Source organism: Zalophus californianus, chromosome 2 (assembly GCF_009762305.2).
Source record: "Zalophus californianus isolate mZalCal1 chromosome 2, mZalCal1.pri.v2, whole genome shotgun sequence".
Classification (NCBI taxonomy): Eukaryota; Metazoa; Chordata; class Mammalia; order Carnivora; family Otariidae; genus Zalophus; species Zalophus californianus.
In genome coordinates, this window is record NC_045596.1 from 5537868 (window position 1) to 5565699 (window position 27832).

At 41.0% G+C, this 27832-nt stretch overlaps 1 protein-coding gene across 4 annotated transcripts in view; it reads right to left on the bottom strand.

Moving 5' to 3' along the window:
• The window catches only part of STK32B (serine/threonine kinase 32B), a 409845-nt gene that overhangs the window by 114532 nt on the left and 267481 nt on the right, over window positions 1-27832 (bottom strand). For all 4 annotated transcript variants that reach the window (XM_027597377.2, XM_027597375.2, XM_027597376.2 and 1 more), the window contains exon 4: window positions 10240-10413. In XM_027597377.2, the coding sequence (XP_027453178.1) occupies window positions 10240-10413 (174 nt within the window). The remainder of the gene's footprint in view (window positions 1-10239; window positions 10414-27832) is intronic.

The window sequence follows — 27832 nt, forward strand, 5'->3', positions numbered from 1 at the left end:
TGATTCATATCCTTCCCAGCCCTGTCTTTTCCTCCCTTGCAAAAGGAGAGGGGGACTACACTGAATTGTAATAAGATACATACACTGGCAACTGTGTGACTATATGTATATGTATGTGTATATATGTGTGTGTTTGTATACATACATACATACATACATATATCCTGGCACATGGTTTTCAGGGCCCAAATATGCTATTATTACCAATAACCACTGTGCTCCTCCCATAAGACTGAGGCTTCTTGAGGGTAGAGTTTTGCTGTCTTAACATTTCTGTCCTTAATGCCCAAGCTTTGACCCATCTCCGGGATTGTTTATTGACTGAGGAATGAATGAAGGATACTAAGTGGGGAAGGCATTCAGAGTGCTGGGGAACAGCACGGGAACAAAGCTTCAGATAATCTTCGTGTTTTTGCCGCGTGCTGACATTTCCAAAAATGCTGACCCGATTTCCTGACACTGCATTCATTGTCTTGGTTTTGAACATCTTCTGTAGAACAGCCTCTAATTTATTGGATCCATTTGGAGGTTTGTTTTCTGCTTTCATATTCTGCTCCCAGATTTCATTCCAGTTTCTCTGACATTAAGTTGAGACCCAGGTTCTTATTTCTAAAATTTATTATCCAACATAAACACTCTCTGCCCAATTGCAGGAGCAATTTACACCCAGGAGATGGAAGAGTCCCTTGAAAGGATAAATTGGATTCTCTTGTATCTCACTTTTATATCATCACAAAGCCATAATTTTCAAAATGCTGGCCTGTAACAGAATGGAGACCTAGCTCTGTGCCTGGAAATAACGAAGTTACTCCTGAAATTGAATTGCAATTTCCACCCTAAATGACACTTCTGCATGTCTTCCATGTTTTTCCATCTGAAGATTTCTTTCTAGTTGTTGTGACCCCAGTACCACAGTAACGAAGAGGTACTGCTGTGGTCCCTCTTGGATCTGATGAGAACCAGCAGGTTACTCTTGGTACAGTGGTGGCAGGGAAGGACCAGGAAGATATTTAGACCTATAAAAGTAGGTCTTATCATTTTTATACTAGGCTTACTGGTCATTATTGTTTTATTATGGATCTCACCAAAGGCTTGGAGGGTACTAGGCAGGCACTGTGCCAGGAGTTCAACATGGATCATTTAATCCATATCCACAGAAGCCCATTTTAAAAGTGACGAAACTGAGGCATGATGAGATGAACTCTTCTGAGCTCTCACAGCTAGCATAAGTGGTGGCATCAGGACTCCAAACTGGGCAGTCCAATCTAATGCTCAGGTCTGAGAGACGTGACACAGAATAGAGCTGAGTCCAAGTGCAAAGTGCCAAAATTTAGTGTGATATTAAAGTAATTTCTATAGCTCTGTATTTTTATTGAATGTTTTTTCTTTCCTTCCAAGTTACTCTCTCTCCCCAATTACGTAGTTTTTTAACAAAGAACTGCAAAAACATATATATATATATGAAACATAAGATAATTTTAGTCGGCATTAATAATACACCAATATCTATAGAAAAAAGTTACACTGTATTTTTGAATATACCTATGATTATTAATGTATACATAAATAAAACATTGCTGTGTTAAAAAATAAAACAAAAAATAAAGTTCATGTTTGAGAAACATCTTCCCTTTAGGGAGAAAGTTATTTACACTTTGATTTTCTTGATTAAAAAGGATGAGGTGCTCATTACGGAAAATTTCAAAATGTAGAAAAGAAGGAAAGGGATTTGTGTGGCATCTCCCTTCGATGCCAAGACACGGAGAAATCTCCTTCGAGTCTTTTCTGTCCAATAAGAAGACATTTGTTTACAAGGTCATGCAACTTTATAAGCTATCATTTTCTCTCAAGATTAACCATAACTGCTTTTAATAGTGCAGAGTTTTCATAGGAAGCATTATACGTGTGGGTGTACCATAGTCTAAAGTCTCTGAAAAGGAGGTATAACAAGTTTACAAAGCCAATTTCTTTGCTTTGGGTTATTTCAGGATTATCGGTCATCATAAGCTGTGCTGTATTAAATATCCTCACACATAGAGCCTCTTATGCAGACCAGAGTGTACCCTTACCATACATTCCAAGAAGTGAAATCAGTGGGTCAAATTGTATGAATATTCACAAAGTACTTGATTTTTAATCCCAAGTATCTTTCCAAAAGGCTTGTAACAGTTCCTGCCACCAGCAAATAAGATTCAGACTGCCCAGAGAACACTTTTCTAGAATGCTTTGTTTTAGGAAATGCCCGTTTCCTCCCAAAAGCAAAGCCCAGCCTAGATACCGTCATCAATGACCCAAAAGCCTGGCTGATCCTTAGAGACAAATTTTATCCTGGCTCCTCTGTGTTCTGCACTGCTTTGAACATGCTCTCACCAAGCACTTCCCACATTGGTTGACATGGTCATTATTTGTCTGTCTCCCTAACCCAACTGTGAGTCAGGTGGCAGGCATACAGTAGGTGCTCAGTGCATACTTATGAAACATTTGGGTTTTGAAGAAAGGGACCGCGTACTTAAGTATCAGGGTTTCTTTTTTTTTTAATTTTACTTATTCATTTTTAGAGGGAGAGAGAGAGTGAGGGGAGGAGCAGGGCGGGGGAGAAGGACAAGCAGACTCTGCACTGAGCATGGAATCCGACGCGGGGCTGGAGCCCACGACCCCGAGATCATGACTTGAGCCGAAACCAAGAGTAAGATGCTCAACCCCTCAACCACTCAACCGACTGAGCCACCCAGGTGCCCCTATATCAGGGCTTCCATTGTGCTGTCTGGCACACAGTAAGTGCCAATTAAATACTTACTAACTCAATGAATGTAAACCTGAGATTTGATTTACTTCAGAGCCTGCCAGCACAGAAAGAACTCACTAGCAGGACACATCCTTTCAATGCCTCGGGCCTCAATCCCTCATTTAAGGCATAAACATTTATAAACACCTACTGCGTGCCAGGACCTATAATGGGTAATTAGGAAAGACATAATTCTGAAAGCATCTTCTGAAGCAGGTGTCCTGTACACAATAAACAACCAGAGAAAAGTCCTCATTGAAGTATGAACAGAACTCATATCAATGCCCAAAAGAGAAACCACCCAAGGAAGTGGCAAGTCTTCATTCAGGAGCAGCCTTGGAGCTGAATGTGATTGCGGTAGGTTACACGGCACTCCCTGAAAGATATGTCCAAGTTCTAAGTCTGGTATCGGCGAATGTGACCTTATTCAGCAATAGAGTCTTTGAAGATGTAAGTACATTAAGTAACTCGAGATGCGATCACCCTGGGTTTAAGGTGAGCCCCACATCGTTCAATCCCCCAGGAGTCCTGTGGACAGAGATCACTCCTCTTGTTAATAGAGAAACAAACTCAAATCAGAGCGGTAATGGACTTGCCCAAGGTCCTCTGCACTGGGAACACAACATGAGAACTCTCAACACCAGCCTTCACAGCAGTGAGTGGTTGGCCATGCCCCTGCCTACACACGGGGTGCCCTTGACCCCTCACCCTACTGTCAGGAACACAGTCTGGGTTTCTCTCCCTCACACTCTCATTCCCTGTGTACCACCACTTGGGGAGTTTAGGTCAGAGGTTTGGTTAGTTTGTTCACAAATTCCACTGGTCATCAGATGAGACCCATACTTACTGCCCTTCTCCAAATAAAGCCACTAAAGCCACTGGTTAGGAAGATCGTGGCTCTTCCCTTCTTTAACCTACATTGCCATTGCCATTACACGAGTGACAAGCCCCCATTGCCAAAGACATGAGATAAGCTGCCCAGCCGTATTTTGACACTTGGCACAGTCTCTACTCCTACCGCTTAGACAAATTTGATTTCCCAATCAGCTGGGATTGGCCAATGAAAAGCATCATCCCAGCCTCATTCTGCAAGCATTTTCCCGGGAAAGGCACATAGGCAATTTCCCCAAATTATCAGGAGTTAAAACCGTTTATCTTTACAGAATTCAGGAAGCATAAATATAAGAGAGTGAGTCTATTTACCCCCCCAAAATTGTTTTAAATTATAAACGCACAAGCATTCCAAGCAAGGGGCACAAATTCTATCTCCATCAGTTCATGCAACTCAAACTGGAAACTGGTGCTGTCCCCAACCACAGGAAAATAAGCAACTCGTCAGGGAATGCCAAGAACTTCAAGGAGGGAGGAGGTTGAATATTGTCACTTAAAATATAGTTTTATTTGCATGACAATAAAAAATAATAAAAAAATATAGTTTTATTTGCATGTACAAGCAAAAGCCTAGGGATTTTGCTTTTCCATAAGAGTTAGTCACATGATTTTTTTCCTTCATGAAAGCTTGGGTAATGGACAGATTCTATGTGTAAATAGGAGTAGGGGACTAGGCTCCCATGGTTCACCAGTACAGAGACAATGAGGGCTGGTGACTTGGGGTGGCCACCTGCTGTTTGCTCCTGGGTAGTTACTTTTCTCCATGAGACCCAGTAGTCTCACCTGTAAAATGGGGCTGATAATGGAACCCACTTCAGTTGACTGTTGGGATCAGGTGAAGTCACACCTGCAAAGCACTTAAAACAGAGCCAGGCACATGCAAAGCGCTCAGCAAATGTGGAGGGCCATCATGGGTGTAGCATCCTACAAGCACGCTGATTTTTGTTTTGTAACTTCCAATTACATGTTCCAAATATGGGGACTACCCACTACATTTTAATGCTAACTGCACGTACATATGAACAAGGCTCAGTTCCAAGCCCTGCCCTAGAAAGGACTCCTGTTCTCATCCTGTTCACACCCAAAGACACAAAATGTCAAAAATCTCATGGGTACATGCCTTTTTACATGTTAACATTTCAAAATGAAATTGTCCGTGGCAAATACAAATAGTGAACTGAAAGAGGAAGTCTGAAGCATGTGCTTCAAATCAGTGAAAATGCTCACAATAATGCGAGAACTGTCATTTATTTTTCACACACATTCCTTTGAATCTTTGGAACTTTGTAACACACATATTATTTGTTAAAAAATAAGATCTGGGGCTCCTGGTGGCTCAGTCAGTTAAGTTTCTGCCTTCAGCTCAGGTGGTGATCCCAGGGTCCTGGGATCAAGCCCCGCATTGGGTTCCCTGCTCAGCGGGAAGCCTGCTTCTCCTTCTCCCTCTGCGGCTCCCCCTGCTTGTGCTCTCTTTCTCTTTTTCTGTCAAATAAATAAATAAAATCTTAAAAAATAAATAAAAAATAAGATCTGGATTTACTCCAGAGCAAAAAATAAAAATAAAAAACGATTCACTTCTTTATTTTCTCAGTGTAGTCAATAAAGTGACAAAAAATGATAAACTTTATACGAATCAGAGTTTGTATACCTTTAGATAATCTGTAGCAAAAGGGTTGCTTGCTGCACAGATAAGGCTAGTCTAAGTAAAGAAAGGAGACTGCTAGTGTTAAACCAGCAGGATTAAACTATTATTGGTCCTAAAGATAAGAAGGTTTTTCCCAAAGTAAAAAGGTTACAAAAAAAAAAATTAATCCTGACAAAAATTTGACAGTAAGCAGATATTTTGTTAGGGTTGAGTATGTTCACAGCCCACAACTCCAAGACAAAGCTGGGAGGTTTCTCCTGTACCTGATGGGTCTCCTGCAGGCAAAATCGGGGCCAGAAGCACAGGAAAGTACAGAACAAGTCAGAGCGCTTCCCAAGGGGGTCAAAGACCCATCCTGGGGGGGCGGTTCAGGCATTTTCAAAGCAAAATCTGATAGAAGTAACCCCACTGGTGAAAATTTTCTCCAAAAGAAGCTTGAAAATGCTGCCCCAAACCCACTCTGATTAGCATTTAGATCAATGCTCAGTTCAAAACAGTGAATAAATGGTTGCCCTTTATAGGCTCATATTTATGCGACTGAACTGTATCTAAAAATGCAAGAAGGTTCCTGGTGGCCTGGCCTCCCCTGAGCTGCGAGCTTCCTTCAAATCAACTCATTTTCCCTGAATAGATGGACATTGTGCAACAGCATCTGCCACAGACTGAGGAGACTCCAAGAAGCCATTATTGTTCATTTCCCCTTTTTTTGATGAAAGGTAAAGTATTATCTTATGTATCAAAAGAATCATGACTACATAATGGAGTGGAATGAAAAATGTCAAGACATTTTTCACATCACACAGGAGATTTCAAAGGAACTTCATGTCCGTGGCACACGACTTTGGGCCCCAGCAGAGACTTCTTTTTTTTTTTAATTTAATTTAATTTTATTCTGTTATATTAGTCACCATACAATACTTCTTTTTTTTTTTTAAGATTTATTTATTTTAGAGAGAGAGAGAGCAATGAGTACAGAGCCTGACACAGAGCTCAATCTCATGACCTGAGATCATGACCCGAGCTGAAACCAGGAGTCAGACGCTTAACCGACTACATCACCCAGGCGCCCCTTTGAGTGTGGCTACTTTGAAAAAAGCAACATTCCTTTGTATAAAATATGGCATCGGGAGTTCTGACACATAAGGAGTGGGAGATTTATAAATTCATCTGTTGAATTAACAAAACATGTTGCATAGCATTATCATATATCCTTATGCACAGTGTGTATGACACATAATTTCAAGTCTGAACACACATTGAAAAAGGGATTTATTGAAGTATATGGGAGGGAAAAAAGCTGACTCAAATCTCTGCCAAGTCTACCATTTTAGAAGTAGTGAGACAATCCCCCTCAGCGGATTTTTAAGAAATTTTAAATTGTTGGCTAGCTCATTTTCTCCAGGGTAGATCCGGAATCTGAGGGCAGGTGACCTCACATCTAGTGATTTAAAAACATTTGCTGAAGTAAAAAAGTGGTTCCAACCATCACATTCTCCTGGGACAGTTCCATTGTCTGCCCGGTCTATCCCTGGCTCATCCGTCTCACCCATGTCCACATGACTCAGTGTCTGGGGGAAATTAGGCAAATTGGTCATCTATTGCACACTAGTGCAGAAATGGCTGTGATAATTCATGAATGACATTCGTATAACAGATTGGGAAAGAACTTGCTCCTTTAAGCACCTTCAAAAAATGGGGTGACCTTCCTCAACAAATATCCCACAGTGCTTGCAAACACAGAATCCGGAGCCAGAACAGCTGTGTGCGAAGCCTGGTGAGTGACTGAGTGAATGAACAACGGGCCCTCAGTGAACACTGTCTGCATTGCACCAAACAACCCCTTTTCCACTATATATTACTACTATCCCAACTACAACTTCCTCTTCCTTCTTCTTGTTCTTGTTCATTGTGTTGTGTTTGTTATTTGTATTCAAATTATGCATGGATATAATTCAAAGGGTCAATACTTCTGCAAGTTTTGTTATAATACAGCAACAACCCCTATCACTTTCTCCCCATCTCTCCCTCTCCGTGCATCCCGTTCAGGTGACAATTTTGGTATGTTTAGCTCCTTCTCTCTCAATGACAGAGATAACTTTTGCATTTCAGGCTCCATCCATCAGCCTCCCACTGCGGAAGATGAGGATGTAGCCGTCTTTCCCCCCCGAAACCCCCAGGAGACACGCTCATCCTTGCATTCTGCCATTCCCCAACGGAGTGTTGTATTTTTGGTTAGACTGACTTTCAGGGCTGCCATGATGATGATTATGCTATACAGAGCTGGTTCATGTCGTGAGCTCTACTACACACAGATGATGTCCTGTACAACACTTCCATTCCCTGGGGTTAATAACTGTCTGTTATTTTTTGTTGAGCTTTTTCTCTAAACTTCTCAGTTATTCAACTTCAGATTCTTCACCAGCTAAAGAACTTCCTGTCAAGGCACCCAGATGCATCAAGAATGCCATCAGCCCATGCTTCCTGAAGAAGTCTGTCCCAGGGTCTTCTGATCCACGCAGACAGCACTGGTCAGGGCCTACACCACAGGCACAGCCAACATCTTCGAACCTCCCTTCATCACCATTCTGGAGATTCCCTATGCCTCTCTCCTCTGCTAGAGCCCCAATTCCATCTTCCATCTCTTCCTTCTTCATGATTTAGTCCTTCATTTTTATGGAGTTCACCTCTTTTCTGATAGTTACTTGAGAAAAGGTGAACATGAGGTATGTTTTTTTGGAGACCTTGAACTTGTGAAAACGTGCACCCTCACACTTGATTGACTAGCCCATCTCCACTGCCTTCTAGCACCTGACAAACCCCAAACAATCTGATTCCTCAGCCTTTATGGCCTGCTGCTCTTCTGTGGAAGCTTATGGGATCTGGTTTGTTTTGACAGGTGTCTGTTTCTGGTCTCTGCACTGTATCTCTAGTAGGCACTTCAATCCGGAAATTCATGTGTTTCAGGTCCTGGAGACATTCTGTAATTATTTCATTGATGATTTCTCCCACTATGTTTTCTCTTTTCTGTCTCTCCTGATGCTTGGATTACTGGATTGGCTCTGGCGTTTTCTTATATCTTCTCTCATATTTTCTTCGTCTTTCTGTTTTACTATATGAGGGATGTCAACTTTGTCTTCTAATACATCTTTTGAGTTTTTTCATTTCTACTGTCATATTTTTACCTTATAAGAGCTCTGATGTTTGTTCTCTGAATTTTAAATAAACATGGTGTTCCTCATTTTATAATCACAAAAATCTTTTTATACTGATCATAGTTATTTGGATATTTTCTTCTCCTTGCATAGTGTCTGTTTATTCCAAGTTTCCCCCCCCCCCCCTTCTCCATTTGACTGTTTGAATCTCACTGTTTCTGCCAGGAGATTTCCTGGGATGTCTGATAACCCTTGGTCATCGGTAAACTGGCTGGCAGCTTCCAGCAAGTGAGTGGGGCTTGTTGGCTGAGAACTACACGCTAAGGGGCGGTGGGGAAGCTATGATGCCACAGTCTCTTGCTCTTGGCTCATCCTCACTGAAGTCACATCCTCACTGAAATCACAGTGTCCTGCCTGGAGGAAGGCCAGGATGCACCACTCTCAGAGTTCAGCTGGAATGGGGAGGGGCTGTGTATTTTAGCATCTGGTTGGTATACTATTTTCAGTACAGCACCCCAACTCAAGTAGGCTTGATGTCCTTCAGCGCAGACACTTGCTATTGTACCATCTCTAGGGAGCAAACCTTAGTGTTCTGCTTGGGCGAAGTTACTCAGATGATTATTCAGCCATCGAGTTATTCACAGTGGGCAAGCAGCTCTGGGGTCCTCAGGACTTCCTAAAAGACTTTCAAGCAATTCACCTTACTTCAGCCTCTTTTTTACCTACTGTCTTCCCTCCAAAGATGCTGATTACGGCCAATTCCTGCACCGTTAGGGGATTCTCTGGCGTCCATCAGCGCTCGCCCCAGGGACAGCCTGGAATTTATGTTCTTGGACACTAATCATTCACCACTCTCCCTCTTCTTTCAGACCCACCTCCCCACATGTTTCTGTAGTCTCCTTTTCAGTCTTCCCCATCCTTGGGAGTTTGTCATTTTTCATATACTCTTGTTGTCGTTCTACTGGGTTTTCAGGAGGGACAAACTGTACACGTCTGTGCATGTGTGTGCGCCTAATCTACCACCTTTACCTAGAAAGTCAAGACTTTCTTTACCACGTCTTCCGAAACAGTCTAAGTTAGAAGAAGAGCTGCTAGGCACAGTGTGAGACTGCAGGTGAACAAATCTGGAGCCACTCACGCGAGCCCCCTCCTCTGGGAAGAGCAAGAAGAATTTGTTCATGCTACCATAGCTTTCCAAAGCCTCTCCTTGGCCTCCTGCCTCTGCAGACAGACTCACTTTGCCTGCCTGGTTGGAGTGCAGGGCCATGCACGGCGGGGAGAAGCAAAGGCCCAGAAGGAGAGGCAGAAATTCAGAGCTTATAACCAAAGCCCAGGGCCAGGACTGAAGCTTCCCAAGAGAGAGAGATCCTTCACGAGGCACAGCACTAATCTCAAAGTATGGAAAGGAAGAGAGTAGATTCCCTCACGCGCCCAACGAATACCACGTGACCTTTCTATCCTGAGAATGGAGGGACAGAACATTCCAGCCTCCCAAGGTCAGGCTGGAAAAGAGACGCCAAGGTCAGCCACCAGCCATGTCTCCCCGCAGTGGGGTGTTCCCCCTCCGACACAGGTGACAAGGGAGCGGGCTGTCTGCTGAGAACGTAGGAGCGTAATGCGTTGTTCTGCCGCTCCTTAGCTCCATGTGCTGCCACTCCTAACACATGTCAGCAAGAGAATGCCCTGTGCCTCGGCAGACTGCTCCCACCACGCGCTGCCGCCCAGCGGGCCTCCATCCCCAGGCACCCCTCCAGCAGCCCAGTCACCTGTGGATGATGTGGAACCTCTGCAGGTACTCCAGGGCCAGTGCCAGCTCGCAGATGTACAGCTTCACTGCCCCCTCGGTGAAGTGGACGTTCTGCTGCAGGTGGTAGCGCAGGTCCCCGCCCAGGAGCAGGTCCACCACCATGAACATGTCCTCCTCGTCCTGGAAGGAGTACCTGCGGGCACAGAGGGACAGAGGAGGTGAGGGATGGAGACACTCCAACATCCTCAAGGCTGATGCCCCCATTCTACAGAAGAGCAACCTGAGGCTCAGAGAGATGCACCTGGACCATTGAAGTCACAGTGCACCATCAACAGGCTCTGGCCAGCAAATGGTATTTTAACCAATACCAGACACCAATATATGACTTTGTTTTTTTTTTTTTAAATTTTTGAAGTTTTTATTTAAATTCCAGTTGGTTAACATATAGCGTAATATTAGTTTCAAGTGTACAATATAGCAACTCAACACTTGCACACATCTGGTGCTCATCACAAGTGCTCTCCTTCACCCCCATCATCTATTTCATCCATCTCCCCACCCACCTCCCCTCTGTAACCATCAGTTTGTTCTCTAGAGTTAAGGTCTGTTTCTTGATTTATCTCTCCTTTTCCCCTCCTTTGCTCATTTGTTTTGTTTCTGATATTCCACATATGAGTGAAATCATACGGTATTTGTCTTTCTCTGACTGAATTATTTTGCTTAGCAGAATACCCTCTAGCTCCACTCATGTTGTTGCAAATGGCAAACTTTCATTCTTTTTGACGGCTGAGTACTATTCCATTGTATATATCACTTTATCTTTAGTAACTGCTTTAATGGGGTGTTTTCAGGACTTGTGGTAGGTAGCCTCCAAAGCTGCATCCCCTGCCCCAACATTCCTCGGTTCCCTCACCCCACATGCCACTCCCCACATAGAGCTTGGTTCTGCATCCCCTGAATGCAGTGATGCTCTGGCAAGTCCACACCCAGGCCTCAAGAGAACTGGAAGTTTCTACTTAAACTGCCTCCCAGGACCCAGCTAGAGCCCAAGCCCCATGGAGAGGCCATGAAAAGGAAAACAAAGGAGCTGCCGTCAACAGCCCTGGCTGAGCCGCCAGGGACAACCAGCAATAGTTGGCCGCCATGGTAGCGGGCCGACTCGGGTACTGGAAGACACTGTAGCTCCAGCTGACATCACGCAGAGCAGAAAACTGCCCAGCCAAGCCCAGTCAGCACACAGAACACAAGATAATGAAACAGCTGTGTTTTAAGCCACGGAGGTTGGGAGGGATTTTTGTTTTGTTTTGTTTTGTTTTTTTGGTTCTTCTGTTTGTTTTTTTCTTTTCAGTCCTAGAGAACTGACCCAGTACTTAGTTCGTTTTTATAAAAACGCATTTAGGCTTCCTAAGGATTGAAGAGCCAACATATGAACCTCAGAATGGTGTTACACAATTGTAAAGTAGAATCTCAGCATTGCAAAATGTCAAGCCGACTGAGCTAAACACACACACACACACACACACACACACACACACACACACACACACACACACACACACACACACACACAGAGGGGCCCTGTCCTAGGTGCTGGCTCCAGCCTGGGCAGAAGCCTGAACTTTGTGTTTTCATGGGCAAAAGACTCTGCTTTCTGACCTCAGTTACTTGACACAGTGTTTCTGTCATTGGGAGCCGAAAGACTCATCTGATACATCTTTCCACATATTTGCTACTGGGGGAAAGTGTTCAGATGCTCAGAAAGGAACCACAGGAATCAGCTATAAATGCCTCCTACAGATGCCCAATTTGTATTCTAATACTTGAAAGACTATTGAAACATTACATTAATAACCAGTGAGTTCTGCACCCTAATTCACAGCTAGACTGTCAAAGGGTATCTCATTCAATATTCCACCAGAACTCTGTGGAGGAGCAACATGAATTTTTAGGAGAGAAACTTGCAGACCAGAATGAATTCTAAAGAGGAAATCCAAAATGCAAAGAGAACAATAATTGAAGCAATAAGTCAGGTTGTGGCTTTCTCTTGCTGCAGATCCATTTTGTTTTTGCCCTGGGCCATGGACTCTACATCCCCAAGGAGAATCAATACTGTTATCAGAGAACAGAGAATGACCTTTCATCTATCTCCGCAGTTTTGCGCTATTCCAAAGCTTTGTGCCATTGTTCCTTTTGCCTCTTCTTGGACTGGAATTATAAGTGTGTTCTCATGATAATGCTGCACATTGTCATGGAAATGATGAAGACCACAAGTGAGAAATCTATATTCTATCGTCATAATGCCAACCCATGGAGAAATTTGGGCAATTAGGCTCTCCTTCCAACATCAAAGAAGTTCAGGAGTTTGGAAGGTATCAGTCCTGGCCTGGACATCAAAACAGACCAGCACAAAGAACCCAATGTCTGGTGTAAGACATTTTTTTTAACTAATTTCCAATCTTTTTCCAAAAAGCATTAAAAGTTATTTGCAAAATACATATAACTTAATAAAATTAAAAATAAATATGCCATAGAGTAGGTCAAAGAATAAAGAGGGAATTCAAGAAAATGTAAGCAGGCAAAAATACTCCCATTCATGCTCAAAGAGCTTGCCTGAAATAGGCCATAAATGCAAACATAACCTTCCCAGCAACCAGAATAAAGTGAGAAACATGATCAGCTTTATGATTCAGGGTCAATGTGGAAAAAAAATCCCCAATTGTTTAGGAAAAGCATGATTATTCCTGGTACTGAAGCCAGAAGGAAATTTCTCCCACTAGCTTCTTACAAAGATGGCATTTTGTAATTTGGCAAACAATGATCTACAAAAAATAGCTCTACACAGAGTAACATGGGATTTTTTAACAGGGATTTTTTTTTTTTTTTTGGTATGATGTTCTTCAATATACACTGAAGACATCAAATTCCAAGCCTGTAAAAGCAGTGCTACGTGGGGGAAAGGAAAGTGGTCTGGTGTCCTGCTCACGGATGAGCTTTCTTCATGAAAAGATAAATGGAGAGGACACACGGTGAACGCCGCAGGGGCCACGTCACCAATGTGAGCTCACCCACAAATGCTCAGCAGGCTTCGACCACACCCCTGCCCCATGCCAGAAGCTGGGATGCTGTGGAAGAAGTTGTCCTAGATGGTTCACCTGGGTTTGGGACAATCAGAAGGGGGCTGGAGTTTGATGTCATGTGCCATGACCAGTACCCTGGATAATCCATTCCTGCGAATCCATTTTTCACCCTGGACGTGGACCTTACATTCCCAAGGAGCTCGGTATGGTCACCAGGTCACTTATAACATCCCCTATTCCCACCTCTCTGCTCTCGTCCACCCTTCCCTTCTCAGTGTGGATCATGCTTCTCAATCAGGGGCAGCGCTGCTCTCCTGGGGACATTTAACAACGTCAGGAGACACTTTTGGTTGTCACAACCGGGAGAGACGCTACTGGCATCTAGAGGCCAAGGATGCTGCTAAGCCTCTTCCAAGGCACAGGACAGCCCCCACACAAAGAAAGACCCGGCCCCAAATGTCCACAGTGCCATGGTTGAGAAACCCTGGTTTAGATTCATGCTCTTGCTCTTAGAAGCCCTCCCTAACCCTGGAAGACTGAGTTGGGTAACACTTTTTTTGGTCCCTGGTATCCTTCAATATAATAGTGTTGATAAGGTGCCTACTTTCGAGGTAGGTATTTGTAGGAGGTGTCTTCGACAGATCTGGACCCTGAGATTAAAGAACATTTCCCAGGCAATGGTAGAGCTGGGAGTTGAACCAAGATAACCCATTTCCAGAAGCAAGAATCCCTGCCTGAGGCTCTAGCAGCACTTTCCTCGTGGCACAGGGATCCTTTCTCTCCTGGTCTCTTCCCCCACCAGCCGGGCATCTCTCTGTGCACAGGGACTAGGTTTTTTTTGGCACTGTCTCCTTGCATTTAGCACATTCCCCAGAGCACCCCACACTCAGGAATGAATGGGTCAAAAGTACCCACGGCCTGTGAGGCATGTTAGTCCGTTACTCCCTCTACAGGAGGCTGGGGTGAGGGGGAAGGCAGAGTGGAAGGAGAGGGGGGCGGTGGAGGAGTGACAGGACGCAAAGCTCTATGGGCACTGGCCTCTGCATTTGTCGATCTCATTGCTGATGGGAGCCTCCTTTTCATCTGGCCTCCTCTCCTTGCAGAGACCAGGACTCTCATTGGTCTGAGAGTGACTCTCCCAGCCTCCCTCCATAGCCTCACTCATGCAGAAGTGACCTGTCTGATGTTTGGAAGGAGCTGCCAGTATGCTTAGTTCAGCCCCCTCAGGGTTCCCACCAGGCTTCTGGATCTGCCCATAGAGGGCTGGTACTCAGTCCACTCCCTGCCATGGCGAGGGGCCTGGCCAGTGGAGAGGAGACTTGCAGGTGAGCCCATATCCTTAGGGTGATTCCATTTCAAAGCTGAAGTGTTAGCAAGCCCTTTGAGTGCAGAACTAAAGCCAAGTTCTTCAATCAACTTTGTGTGCAACAAAGCTGATACTTTCACCCCCATGTGTCTGAGTCCCATGGCATCTCTTGAGTGGTCCCAGACTCAGGTGGGAAGGAGGGGTGCTATCCACAGACCTCCCATCATCCCTCAGCACTTATCCCATTTAACCATGCAAGGTGGGCATTATGCCTCTCATTTTTCCAATGGAGGAAACCAAGGTCAAGAGAGGTTGACTGGTGCCCAGTCCAGGTGAGGCCCCTTCTTCAATAACACATCTTATCCTCTAGAACCAGCCTCAGGAGGCTTGCACACTAAAGGCAAGCCATGTTAAGCACGTGTGAGAAGACACATGGGCACATATGAGAGAGGTACTGTGTCCAGGGGGAACTCTGAGTCAGAACACCTGGTCCAGCTCCCGCTCTTACTTCATCTCAACTTGCTCACACCTGGTGCCAGGAAGCTGCCAGCCAACCACGTATTGTCAGTGGCAGGGGAGGCATGGGAAAAAAAGGGCATTTCATGCAGGAAATCGTAAGCCCTTCTTCGTGCTCCAGCAGCATGGCACCACTCAGCCATTTGAAACACATGCCTTTCTCCACTTTTCTTCCCTGGGCAAAAGGAGCCAAGCCAGAAGATGCCCTGTGGGTTAGTCCTCTGGAAGCCCCGGCAGGTGGGACAAGCCACGTGTCTCCGACATTCACCTCCTGTGTCCTTATTGTGTGGCACCTGCTGGGACAAGGAGGTGAGCATCTCTTGGACCATTTCCTGTGCAATCCAATCTCCAAGGGGGAGCAGATAGAGAGGAGGGCTCACCGACCACACTCACGGCCAGTGATTCTCTGAGATTGAACACGCAGCAACAGAACAGCTAAAAATACCCTCTTAGGCTCAGAAATCCAATAATGGGATGCTGGGCCTTCCGTCAGCTCATATTGTACAAATAACAAGGAGGTTATCAAGCCTGAATTGTACTTGATACATAGAAGTCTTTAATAATATTCACAATAACCTTTAAAAAAATTTTTTTTGAATGAGCCACAGAAGTGCTCAAGCCATTCATACGTCCTGGCCCTCATTGTTCTCCACATCAGGCTGATTCTGTCCTTGTCACCTTCCCAGAAGTCAGTGCTGCTGGTTGGCTTCCATGTGCCTTCTACAGGCCAAGTGGCAGCAAGGGGACACTCTCAAACACCATCCAGCTCCCCAGCACCAGGCAGTTTGGGGGAGGAGCACTCCGAGGACCAGGCAAAGGTGAAATGCAAGCTCAAGCAAGCTCAGCTATGCAGCAGGCCTTTGCAGACCGTAAAGTGTGTCTGTCTTTGTAAATGCAGAGCACTGTTCTTGTGGCTTAATGGTTTTATTTAATTTGTATCCTGCATGCTTCTAAAGGGTTTGCGGTGGTTAACAAAGTAAGACTGATGGAAAAGACAGGAAAAATGTGGAATAATGGAGTAGTACATGTACCATTCACCTGGACAAACTGTGCACGTGGAATGGCAGCTCTGACCGTCCCAGTGCAAGCAAGCAATGGGCAGAGCAGGATGGACAACCCAGCCCTCACTGTGTGGATGTATGAGATGAAGCCAAACCTTCCCCCTTGGGCTGAATTCCGAAAGAAATGTATAACTTGCATTTTTTTTTGCCATTTTCTTTTTTTAAATTAAAAAAATTTAATTTTATTATGTTATGTTAGTCACCATACATCATTAGTTTTTTGATATAGTGATCCATGATTCATTGTTTTCATATAACTTGCATTTTTTTAAAAAGGGGCATTGGATAGAAGAATGGGAAGTGAATAATGGTAATTCACACTATGAAGGGCTTCCCGTATATGTCTGCACTCATGAGAAATATCGGTCTGTAGTTCTCTCTTACTGTACTACCCTTATCTGTTTTTGGTGTCAGAGTAATTCATGTTCCATAAAATGAACTGGGAAGCATTTCCTTCTCTTCTGTTTTCTGGAAGAGACTGTATAAAAAAATCGGTGTTAATTCCTTAAATATTTGATAGAATTCTCCAGGGAAACCATCTGGGAATGGACTTTTGTTTTCAGGAGATTTTAAATTTTGAATTCCATTTATTAAGTTATAGGATTATTTGGGTTAATTTTTTTTCCTTGGTTCAGTTTTGATAGTTCGTAGGTTTGAGGAATTGGTCCATTTCTTCTAAGTTGTCAAATTTATGAGTTTAAAATTGTTCATAGTACTCCCTTATTATCCTTTTAAGGGCTGCAGGACCTGGAGTGATAGTCTCTGTTTTACTTCTGATATTTATGACTTGTGTCTTCTCTCAGCTTCTGTTTGTCAGTTTTGCCAGAGGCTTATCAAGTTTTTTAATTTTTTTTGAAGAATCAGCTGACTGATTTTTTTTTCTATCGCTCTCCCATTTTCAATTTCATTGATTCTACTCTTGATTATTTCCTTCTTTCTTCTTGCTTTGGGTTTATTTTTCTCTTAGTTTTTTGAGATCAAAACTAGATTGTTAATTTGAGACCTTTCCCCTTTTCTAGTGCAAGCATTTTGAGCTATCAACGCCATCATCACTGCATTAGCTGAATTCCACAAATTTTGATATGTTGTTTTCCTTTTCATTCACGTATTTATCTTTATTTCTTTTGAGGCTTTTTCTTTGACCCAAGAATTATTAGAAATTTGTGCTTAATCTCTAAGTATTTGGAAATTTTCTTGTTGACCTTCTGTTATTTATTTCTACTTTGTTTCTGTTATGGGCAAAGAACATGCTTTGTCATGATTTCATTTTTTAAAATTTGCTGAGGTTTGTTTTGTGGCCCAGGAATTGGTATACCTATATGAATATTCCATGGCATTGGGAAAACAAGTACATCTTGCTGTTACTGGGTGAAATGATCTATACATGTCAGGTATTATTGACTGATCATGCTTCAGTTCTTACATCTTCACTGACTTTCTAACTATAAGCTCTATCAATGGCGGCTAGGAATGACCGTCAAAGTCCCCAGTGATAATTGTGGATTTTTTTGTTTCTCCTTTCAGCTCTATCAATTTGTGTTTCATGTATCTGGAAGCTGTGATGTCTGACTCATTTATACCTCATTATTATTTGAACCATTTTTAATATATCATTCTATATCATATTACCGTGTATACATTGTTTTTGCTTTTTCCTTGTTATAAGTAATGCTGCAATGAGGTTCTCAATATATTTCTTCTTGTGCTTACATGTGCAAGGTAATTTATTAAACAAATATTCACTGAGCACCAACTATATGTCAGACACTGATCTAGGTGCTTTGGATAATGTACATAAAGAACAGAAACCATGTTCCTGTTCTCCATGGGATTGCCTAAAGTGAACTAAGCAACTAGCATAGTAAGTAGAACACAGGAGACTTTAAGCATGCTGATTATAAGAATGAGTGAATAATGCCCAGTGCTCATTACAACACGTGCTCTCCTTAATACCCATCACCCTGTTACCCCATCCCCCCACCACCCTCCCCTCTGAAACCCTCAGTTTGTTTCCCAGTAACTGAACATAATAAAAAAATAAAAAAGATTTTTCTCGTGTTAAAAAAAAATAAAAATTCCAAGTAAAAAAAGAATGAGTGAAAAATGAATAAAGCTAGCATTCTAATAGCAAACATACCAACTGATTCACATGGACATGTACCACATGCTTACTCTTACAATCCTTATAATAACTCCAGAGTAGTACACAGTTATACCTATTTCACTAAGGAGCAAACAGTCACCAAAAAAAATAGCTTACTGATAGGCAGGCTCTTGACTTATTTTGTAAAAGGAGGGTCGTTTTAACCTGTGGCAAGTGGAAGGTCTTCTCAGCAAATGGTTCTATATCAATTGGAATTGGATATCCTTATGGAGAAAAATTAATTCTAACAAACACCACACATCGTATACAAGTACCATTTCAATTGGATTACAGATCTAAAGGTGCAATGTAAAACCCTGAAACTTCTAGGAAAAAAAAAAACAGATCTTCATGACTTCAGGGTAGACAAAAATTTCTATACAGGATATTAAAAGCACTAATCAGGGTGCCTGGGTGGCTCAGTCGGTTAAGCGTCTGCCTTTGGCTCAGGTCATGACATCAGGGTCATGGGATTGAGTCCCACATCAGACTCCCTGCTCAGTGGGGAGCCTGCTTCTCCCTCTCCCTCTGCCCCCCCCCACTTGTGCTCTCTCTCTGTCAAATAAATAAATAAAATCTTTAAAAAAATAAAAAATAAAAGCACTAATCATAAGAATGCATTGGGGGGGGATGGGTTAGCCTAGTGATGGGTATTAAAGAGGGCAAGTATTGAATGGAGCCCTGGGTGTTATATGCAAACAATGAATCATGGAACACTACATCAAAAACTAATGATGTAATGTATGGTAATTAACATAACGTAATAAAATTAAATTAAGTTAAAAAAAAGAATACACTGGAAAATTAGACTTGATTAAAATTGAGAACTTTAGTTCTCAAAAAACACACAAAGAACCACAATGAGATACCACCTCACACCAGTCAGAATCGCTAAAATTAACAAGTCAGGAAACGACAGATGTTGGTGGGGATGCAGAGAAAGGGGAACCCTCCTACACTGTTGGTGGGAATGCAAGCTGGTGCAGCCACTCTGGGAAACAGTATGGAGGTTCCTCAAACAGTTGAAAATAGAGCTACCCTATGACCCAGCAATTGCACTAGGTATTTACCCAAAGGATACAAACTTAGTGATTCAAAGGGGCACCTGCACCGCAATGTTCATAGCAGCAATGTCCACAATAGCCAAACTATGGAAAAGCCTAGATGTCCATCAACAGACGAATGGATAAGAAGATGAGGTGTGTATATATATATATATATATATATATATATATACACAAAATGGAATATTATGCAAAAATGAAATCTTGCCATTTGCAACAACGTGAATGGAACTAGAGGGTATTTTGCTAAGCGAAATAAGTTATTCAGAGAAAGACAAGTATCATATGATCTCACTGATATGTGGAATTTGAGAAACAAGGCAGAAGATCATAGGGGAAGAGAGGAAAAAATGCAACAAGATGAAACCGGAGAGGGAGACAAACCATAAGAGACTTAATCTCAGGAAACAAACTGAGGGCTGCTGGAGTGGAGGGGGGTGGGAGGGATGGGGTGGCTGGGTGATGGACGCTGGGGAGGGTATGTGCTATGGTGAGTGCTGTGAATTGTGTAAAACTGATGAATCACAGACCTTTATCCCTGAAACAAATAATACATGATGTGTTAATAATAATAAAAAGAGACATTAAAAAATAAAAAAATAAAATAAAAAATAAAAATGCCTTTGATTTCCAGACAAAAATATGGAAAAAAATCCACATGGAGAATAAAAATGGGGCAAGATTTTCACAATTTGGGGATATGTTTAAAACATACACAATTCTTTGTAATATTTTTGCAGTTTCTCTAACTTTGAAACTAAATCAAAATAAAAATTACCAAAATACACACACACACACACACACACACACACACACGGGATTGTTTCCATTTAAAATATTGTTAACCTCAAGGGCGCCTGGGTGGCTCAGTTGGTTAAGCGACTGCCTTCGGCTCAGGTCATGATCCTGGAGTCCCGGGATCGAGTCCCGCATCGGGCTCCCTGCTCGGCAGGGAGTCTGCTTCTCCCTCTGACCCTCCCCCCCATGTGCTTTCTCTCTCTCTCAAATAAATAAAATCTTTAAAAAACAATAAAAAAATAAAATATTGTTAACCCCAAGGTAACCAATAAGAAAATAACTAAAAAATATAGTTAAAGAAATGACAATAAAAATTTTAAAAAATATACTAGAAAATATGTGTATTACATAGAGGACAGCAGGAATGGAGAAATGAGGGGAAAAATCATAAGACATATAGAAAAAATAGCCAAGTGGCACATGCAAATACTATCTTATCAGTAATTACATTAATGTAAATAGACTAAATAATGCAGCTGAAGGCAGAGATTAGGGGCACCTGGGTGGCTCAGTCAGTTAAACATCTGCCTCCAGCTCAGGTCATGGTCCCAGAGTCCTGGGTTCGAGTCCCGCATCGGGCTCTCTGCTCAGTGGGAAGCCTGCTTCTCCCTCTCCCTCTGCCACTACCCCCTGCTTATGCTCTCTCTCTCTCTCTCTCTGTCAAATATTTTTTAAAAGGGCAGAGATTGGTGCATTGGATTTTTTTAAAATGATCCAACTGTATGCTGTTTACGAGAGATACACTTTATTTTTTTTTAGCAACTCAGAACACTTTTTAACACACAAATATCATCGACCCAATAAAACATGTGCTGCAGGAGAGACACACTTTAAATTCAAAGAAATAATTAAGCTTCAAGTAAAATAATGGGAAAAGATTTAGCATCCAAACAGTTACCAAAAGAGATCTGTAGTGACTATACTATTATCAGACAAAATGGACTTCAAGAGAAAAATTGTTACCAGATACAAAAATATATATATTTTATAATGATAAAAGGGCTACTCATTCAAGAAGATACAGCAATTATAGATAACTATGTACCTAAAAGCAGAGTCCGAAAACAAAGCAAAAACTGACAGGACTGAAGAAAGAAATTATCAAACTAACAGTCACAGTTGGAAACTATAATATCGCAGTTTCAACAGTGGATAGAAAAAGTAGGAAAAAGATAAAGAAATAGAAGACTTGAACTGCATTACATCCCAAAGAACAAAGACAAAAGCCCCACTACCAGATAGAACACCCCAACCAATAATAGACAAATATACATCCTTCCGAGTACACATGAATCATTCTCCAGGATAGACCATGTGTTAGACCATAAAACAAGTTTCAGTAAACTTAAAATGACTGAAATTGTATAGTATGTTCCATGATGATGAAGAAGAAAACTTTGAAAATTCACAAATTTGTGGAAATTAAACAACATAATCCTAAACAGCCAGTGGATCAATGAGGAAATCACAATGAAAATTGTTTTTAAAGTTATAAACAGAAAATATTTTGAGATGAGTGGAAACAAAACTGCAACATAAAAAGTGGGATGCAGCTCAAGCACTGTTTAGTTAATAAACATCTATGTTAAAAAAGAACAAAAATCTCAAAGCTTCTACTTTAAGAAAATGGAAAAAGAAAAGCAAAATAAACTCCAAACCAGCAGAAGGAAATAATAGAGATTAGAGCAGAATTTAATGAAGTAGGAGATAGAAAAACAGTAAAGAAAAATAGCAGAACCAAGAGTTGGTTCTTCCAGAGAGCAAGAAAATTGCAAACCTTATCTAGAATGAGGAGGGAAAGAAAAAGAGACAAAGCATTAAATTAGGAATGACAGAAGAAACATCACTACCAACCTTATGGAAATAAAAAGATTATAAGAGAATAGTATAAATCATTTTATGTCAACAAATCAGATAACCTAGATGAAATGGACAAATTCACAGAAATATGTAAACTATAAAAACTTATTCAAAAAGAAATAGAAGTCTGATTAGAGTTTTAATAAGTGAGGAAATTAAATTAACAATAGTAATAATGACTACCCACAAAAAATTCAGACTCATATGGCTTCACTGTGAATTTTACCAAACATTTAAAGAACAATCAACAACAATCCTCTGCTGGGGCACCTGGATGGCTCAGTCAGTTAAGCGTTGGACTCTTGATTTTGGCTCAGTTCATGATCTCAGTGTTGTGAGATTGAGCCTCGAGTCTAGCACTGGGCATAGAGCCTGTTTAAGATTCTCTCTCTCCTGCTCCTCCCCGGCTCTCTCTCAAAACAAAAACAAAAACAAAAACAAACAACAACAACAAAACCAACCCACAATAATCCTTTGCAAATTCTTTTTTTTTTTAAGATTTTATTTATTTGACAGAGAGAGACACAGCGAGAGAGGGAACACAAACAGGGGGAGTGGGAGAGGGAGAAGCAGGCTTCCCACGGAGCAGGGAGCCTGATGCGGGGCTCGATCCCAGGACCCTGGGATCATGACCTGAACCGAAGGCAGATGCTTAACAACTGAGCCACGCAGGTGCCCCCAATCCTTTGCAAATTCTTTCAAAAAATAGAAGAATTATTATCTTTTTAATCCTTTTGTCTCTGTTATGGGCACAGAATAATCCTACTCGTTGCAGGAGGCATGTTTTATCCTGATATCAAACTCAGACAAAGACATCACAAGAAAGGAAAACTATAGACAGATCTCCTTTATAGACGCAAAAATCCTCAAGATACTGTGATGAGAATTTAGCAACATATAAAACAATTATACATCATGACCAAGTATGATTTATGGTATAAATGCAAGGTTTTCATACACAAAAATCAGTGTAAGATACCATGTTAATAGAATATGATCATCTCAATATCTACAGAAGAATTTGATAAAATTCAATACTCTTTCATGATAAAAAATAATCAACAAACTAGGAAGAGAATGGAGGTTCCTCAATCTGATAATGGGCATCTACAAAAGAAAGAAAAAAAGAAAGAAAGAAAAAGAAAAGAAAAGAAAAGAAAGAAAGAAAGAAAGAAAGAAAGAAAAAGAAAGAAAGAGAGAAAGAAAGAAAGAGAAAGAAAGAAAGAAAACAAAAACACACAATCAAATCAGACTTAGGAGGGCAAAACTGAATGCTTTCCCTTTAAAAAATAAGGAATAATGTACTACATGTTGGCTAGTTGAATTTAAATTAAAAAAAAAAAGGAATAAGGATGTCAACTCTCACCACTTTTTTAAAATTTTATTTTATTATGTTATGTTAGTCACCATACATTACATCATTAGTTTTTGATGTAGTGTTCCATGATTCATTGTTTGTGTATAACACCCAGTGCTCCATGCAATACGTGCCCTCTTTAATACCCATCACCGGGCTAACCCAACCTCCCACCCCCTCCCCTCTAGAACCCTCAGTTTGTTTCTCGGAGTTAATAGTCTCTCATGGTTCATCTCCCCCTCCAATTTCCCCCCCTTCATTTTTCCCTTTCCTACTATCTTCCTCTTCTTTTTTTTTTTTTTTGACATATATTATTTGTTTCAGAGCTACAGGTCTGTGATTCAACGGTCTTATACAATTCACAGCGCTCACCACAGCACATACCCTCCCCAATGTCCATCACCCAGCCACCCCATCCCTCCCACCCCCTACCACTCCAGCAACCCTCAGTTTGTTTCCTGAGATTAAGAGTCTCTTATGGTTTGTCTCCCTCTCTGGTTTCATGTTGTTTCATTTTCTCCTCTCTTCCCCTATGATCCTCTGCCTTGTTTCTCAAATTCCTCATATTAGTGAGATCATATGATACTTGTCTTTCTCTGATTGACTTATTTCGCTTAGCATAATACCTTCTAGTTCCATCCACGTCGTTGCAAATGGCAAGATTTCATTTTCTTTTGATGGCTGCATAATATTCCTCTCTCTCTCTCTCTGTGTGTGTGTGTGTGTGTGTGTGTGTGTACATGCACCACATCTTCTTTATCCATTCATCTGTCGATGGACATCTTGGCTCTTTCCATAGTTTGGCTATTGTGGACATTGCTGCTATATATATTGGGGTGTACGTACCCCTTTGGATCACTACCTTTGTATCTTTGGGGTAAATACAAAGTAGTGCAATTGCTGGGTCGTATGGTAGCTCTATTTTCAACTGTTTGAGGAACCTCCATACTGTTTTCCAGAGTGGCTGCACCAGCTTGTATTCCCACCAACAGTGTAGGAGGGTTCCCCTTTCTCCACATCCTTGCCAACATCTGTTGTTTCTGACTTGTTAATTTTAGCGATTCTGACTGGTGTGAACTCTCACCACTTCTATTCAGCACTGTACTGAAGCTCTAGTCAAGGCAATTAGGAAAGAAAAAATTATATCTAGATTAGAAAGGAAGTAAAACTATCTCCATTCACGAATTAACTGATATTTTATATGGAAAAATTTAAAGAATCTACAAAAAAAAATCCTTTCAGATTGAATGGAATCACTAAGGTCACATGAAACAGAAATCAAGAGACAACAACTGAAATGGATTTCTACATAGTAGAAATGAACAATCTAAAAAGGAAGTTAAGAAGACGATTTCATTTACAATAGCATAAAAATGATTACAACACTTAAGAATAAATTTAACAAAAATATACAAGACTTTTATAATTGCAAGCTATCAAACATCATTTAAAGAAATTAAGTAAGACACAAAAAATGGGAATGTTTATGGATCAAAAGACTAAATATCAAGAGGTCAATACTCCCTAAATTCATCTATTAATTCAGTGCAACCCTTATCAAAATTCTAGCTACAGTTTTTGCAGAAATTGCCAGCTGATACTAAAATTCATATGGAAATGCAAGAAACACATAATAACTAAAAACTTTTTTAAAAAAGAACAAAGTTAAGGGACTCACCCTAACAATTTCGAACTTACTACAAAGTTACAGTAACCAAGACAGCACAGTACTGGTCTAAGGATGGACATGTAGATCCATGGAACAGAACTGAGAGTCCAGAAGTAAGCCTTTATATTTACAATCAATTGATTTTGGCAAGATTGTTAAGATAATTCAATAGGAAAGAAAAGTCTTTTCAACAGTCATGCTGGAACATCTGAATATCCACATGCAAAAGAATGAAGCTGAACGCTTACCTGACACCATACACAAAAATTAAATCAAAATAGATCACACACCTAAATATAAGGCTAAAGCTTAAAAAAATCTTAGAAAAAAAAATAGGTACTACTCATACTACTGATTGTAGTGTAAACTGGAAAACTACTTGGCGGTACCTACTCGAGTTGAACATACATATGCCCAAAGATCCAGCAATTTCATTCCTTCATATGTACCCAGAAAAATGTTCACCTATCTGTATCAAAATGGATGCACCAAAATGTTCATAGCAAGAGTGTAAATGCCAATAATGGGAAACATTCTCGCTTTTTAAATTCTGATTAAAAGTCCATTAATAGAAGAATGTACAAATAAACAATAGAGTATATATATATATATATATATATACAGAAATACTGCTACACACAACGAAATAAATGGATCTCACAGATATAATATTAAGAGAAAGGAGCAAGAAAGAGTAAGCACATGATTCTGCTCATGAAAAATTTAAAAACAAGCAAATTTAATTTTTGACATCAAAAGTCCCCAAAGTGGTTGCCTTTGAGGAAGGGGGCAATAACTAGAAAGGCAAACAGGACTCTGGAGGGCTGGTGTTCTAAGTGAGGAATCAAGGTGCATTCACAGGTGAAAATCAAGGCGGACACAATTTGTGTACTTCCTCACAGATCTTTTTTTTTTTAAAGATTTTATTTATTTATTTGACAGACAGAGACACAGTGAGAGAGGGAACACAAGCAGGGGGAGTGGAAGAGGGAGAAGCAGGCTTCCTGTGGAGCAGGGAGCCCGATGCAGCGCTCAATCCGAGGACCCTGGGACCATGACCTGAGCCCAAGGCAGACGCTCAATGACTGAGCCACCCAGGCGCCCTCTTCGCAGATCTTATACCTCAATAAAACTGACATTAAATTCTCTGCTTTCCCACACCTTACAAATCACTTGATGTCATTAAGCACTGCAGTTTCGAGGCCAACCTTTTGGTTGTGAAATGTTCTCAATGTAATTTTAACAGGCGTTTCATGGTTAAGAGTGTATTAGTTTGTAGGGTTACCTTAACAAAATACTGCATACTGGGTGGCTTAACCACTAGAAACGTATTCTTTGATGATTTAGAGGGTGAGAAGTCTGAGATGGAGGTGCAGAAAGAACTAGCTTCCTCTGGGGTCTCTCCCCTTGGCATGTACATGGTCTTCTCTCTATGTCCTCCTGTGGTCATCCCTTTGTGCATGTCTGTTTCCAGATCTCCTCATCTTATCAGGATACCACCCCAACCTAATGATCTAATTTAACCTTAATTACTTCTTCAAAGGCCCTATCTCCAAATACAGTCACCTCCTGAGATAATGGGGGTTAAGATTTTAACACATTCATTTTGAGTGGACAAAACTCAGCCCATTACAATGAGTGAGGCTGATATCTATCCACAGATTCATTTGCTACTTGGGCCTTGTCCTCTGCGCACTGTCTGTCCTTATTTGTTGCCCATTTATTTACAGGGCTTTTTGACCTTTCCTTTGCTATTTGCAGAAGCTACTTATATATTGGAGACTAACCTTGTGACATGTATATATGCTGAGAGTGCCTTCTCCCATCCGGTACTCTGACTCTTCACTTTGTCTCCTGTGGGATTCTTATTCTCTGCATTCACTTAACTTGTTGATTGTGTCTTACTTACCATCCCTTTGATCTATCCACCAATGAGAGCGGTGAGTTAAAAATCTCTCACCAAATAGTTGATCTGTTATTTTTTCTTGTAACTCCAGCAATTTTTGCTTCATATATTTTTCAGTTTTATATCAGGAGCATACAATTTCAGAAGCATGAACTTTTCTTACCATTTTGTAGTTATATTCTCATTATCCCAAAGAAATGCTTTTTTGCTGGGACATCAAATTTGTCCCATATTCTTTTCCTGGTCTTCTTCTTTACATCCTATTATATTCAGTTTTTTACTATCTTCATTTTTTTCTGTGACTCTTATAAGTAGGCTATACATAGATTTTTAAAATATCCAAACTGCGAGTTTGGGAATCCTTTAGCTAGTTCAGCATGCTTATACTGATAGTGGAAATTGATATATTTTGAATTACTGTGATCTTTTCATATAATACTCCTGTCTACCACTGCTTTTTTCTTACTTTTTTTCCTCTTCATATCTGTACTGAATTTCATCAATTGAGTTTCTTTATTTCCCCTTTTGGCTACATAGCCTATTTCTAAACTTTAAGTGCTTACATTTAAATTCAACATCCATACCTTACTTAACAAGGCACTGAATTAAACAATACTTCTACTTTAAAAAATACACAAAGACCTTTCAGCAGTTTTACCATAATCATCCCTTCCTCTATATCCTTTACAGTATTGCTGCCTGGTCTTTTTTAAAGGCTATTAGAATTAAATTTTATTATTTTAATATTAATTTTTTCATCACGTAAAAATTTTTCAAAGAACAGAAAAAATATATATCCCATGTACTTGTCCTTAATTTGTCCTTATTATTACCTAAATAATAAATAAACTGTGT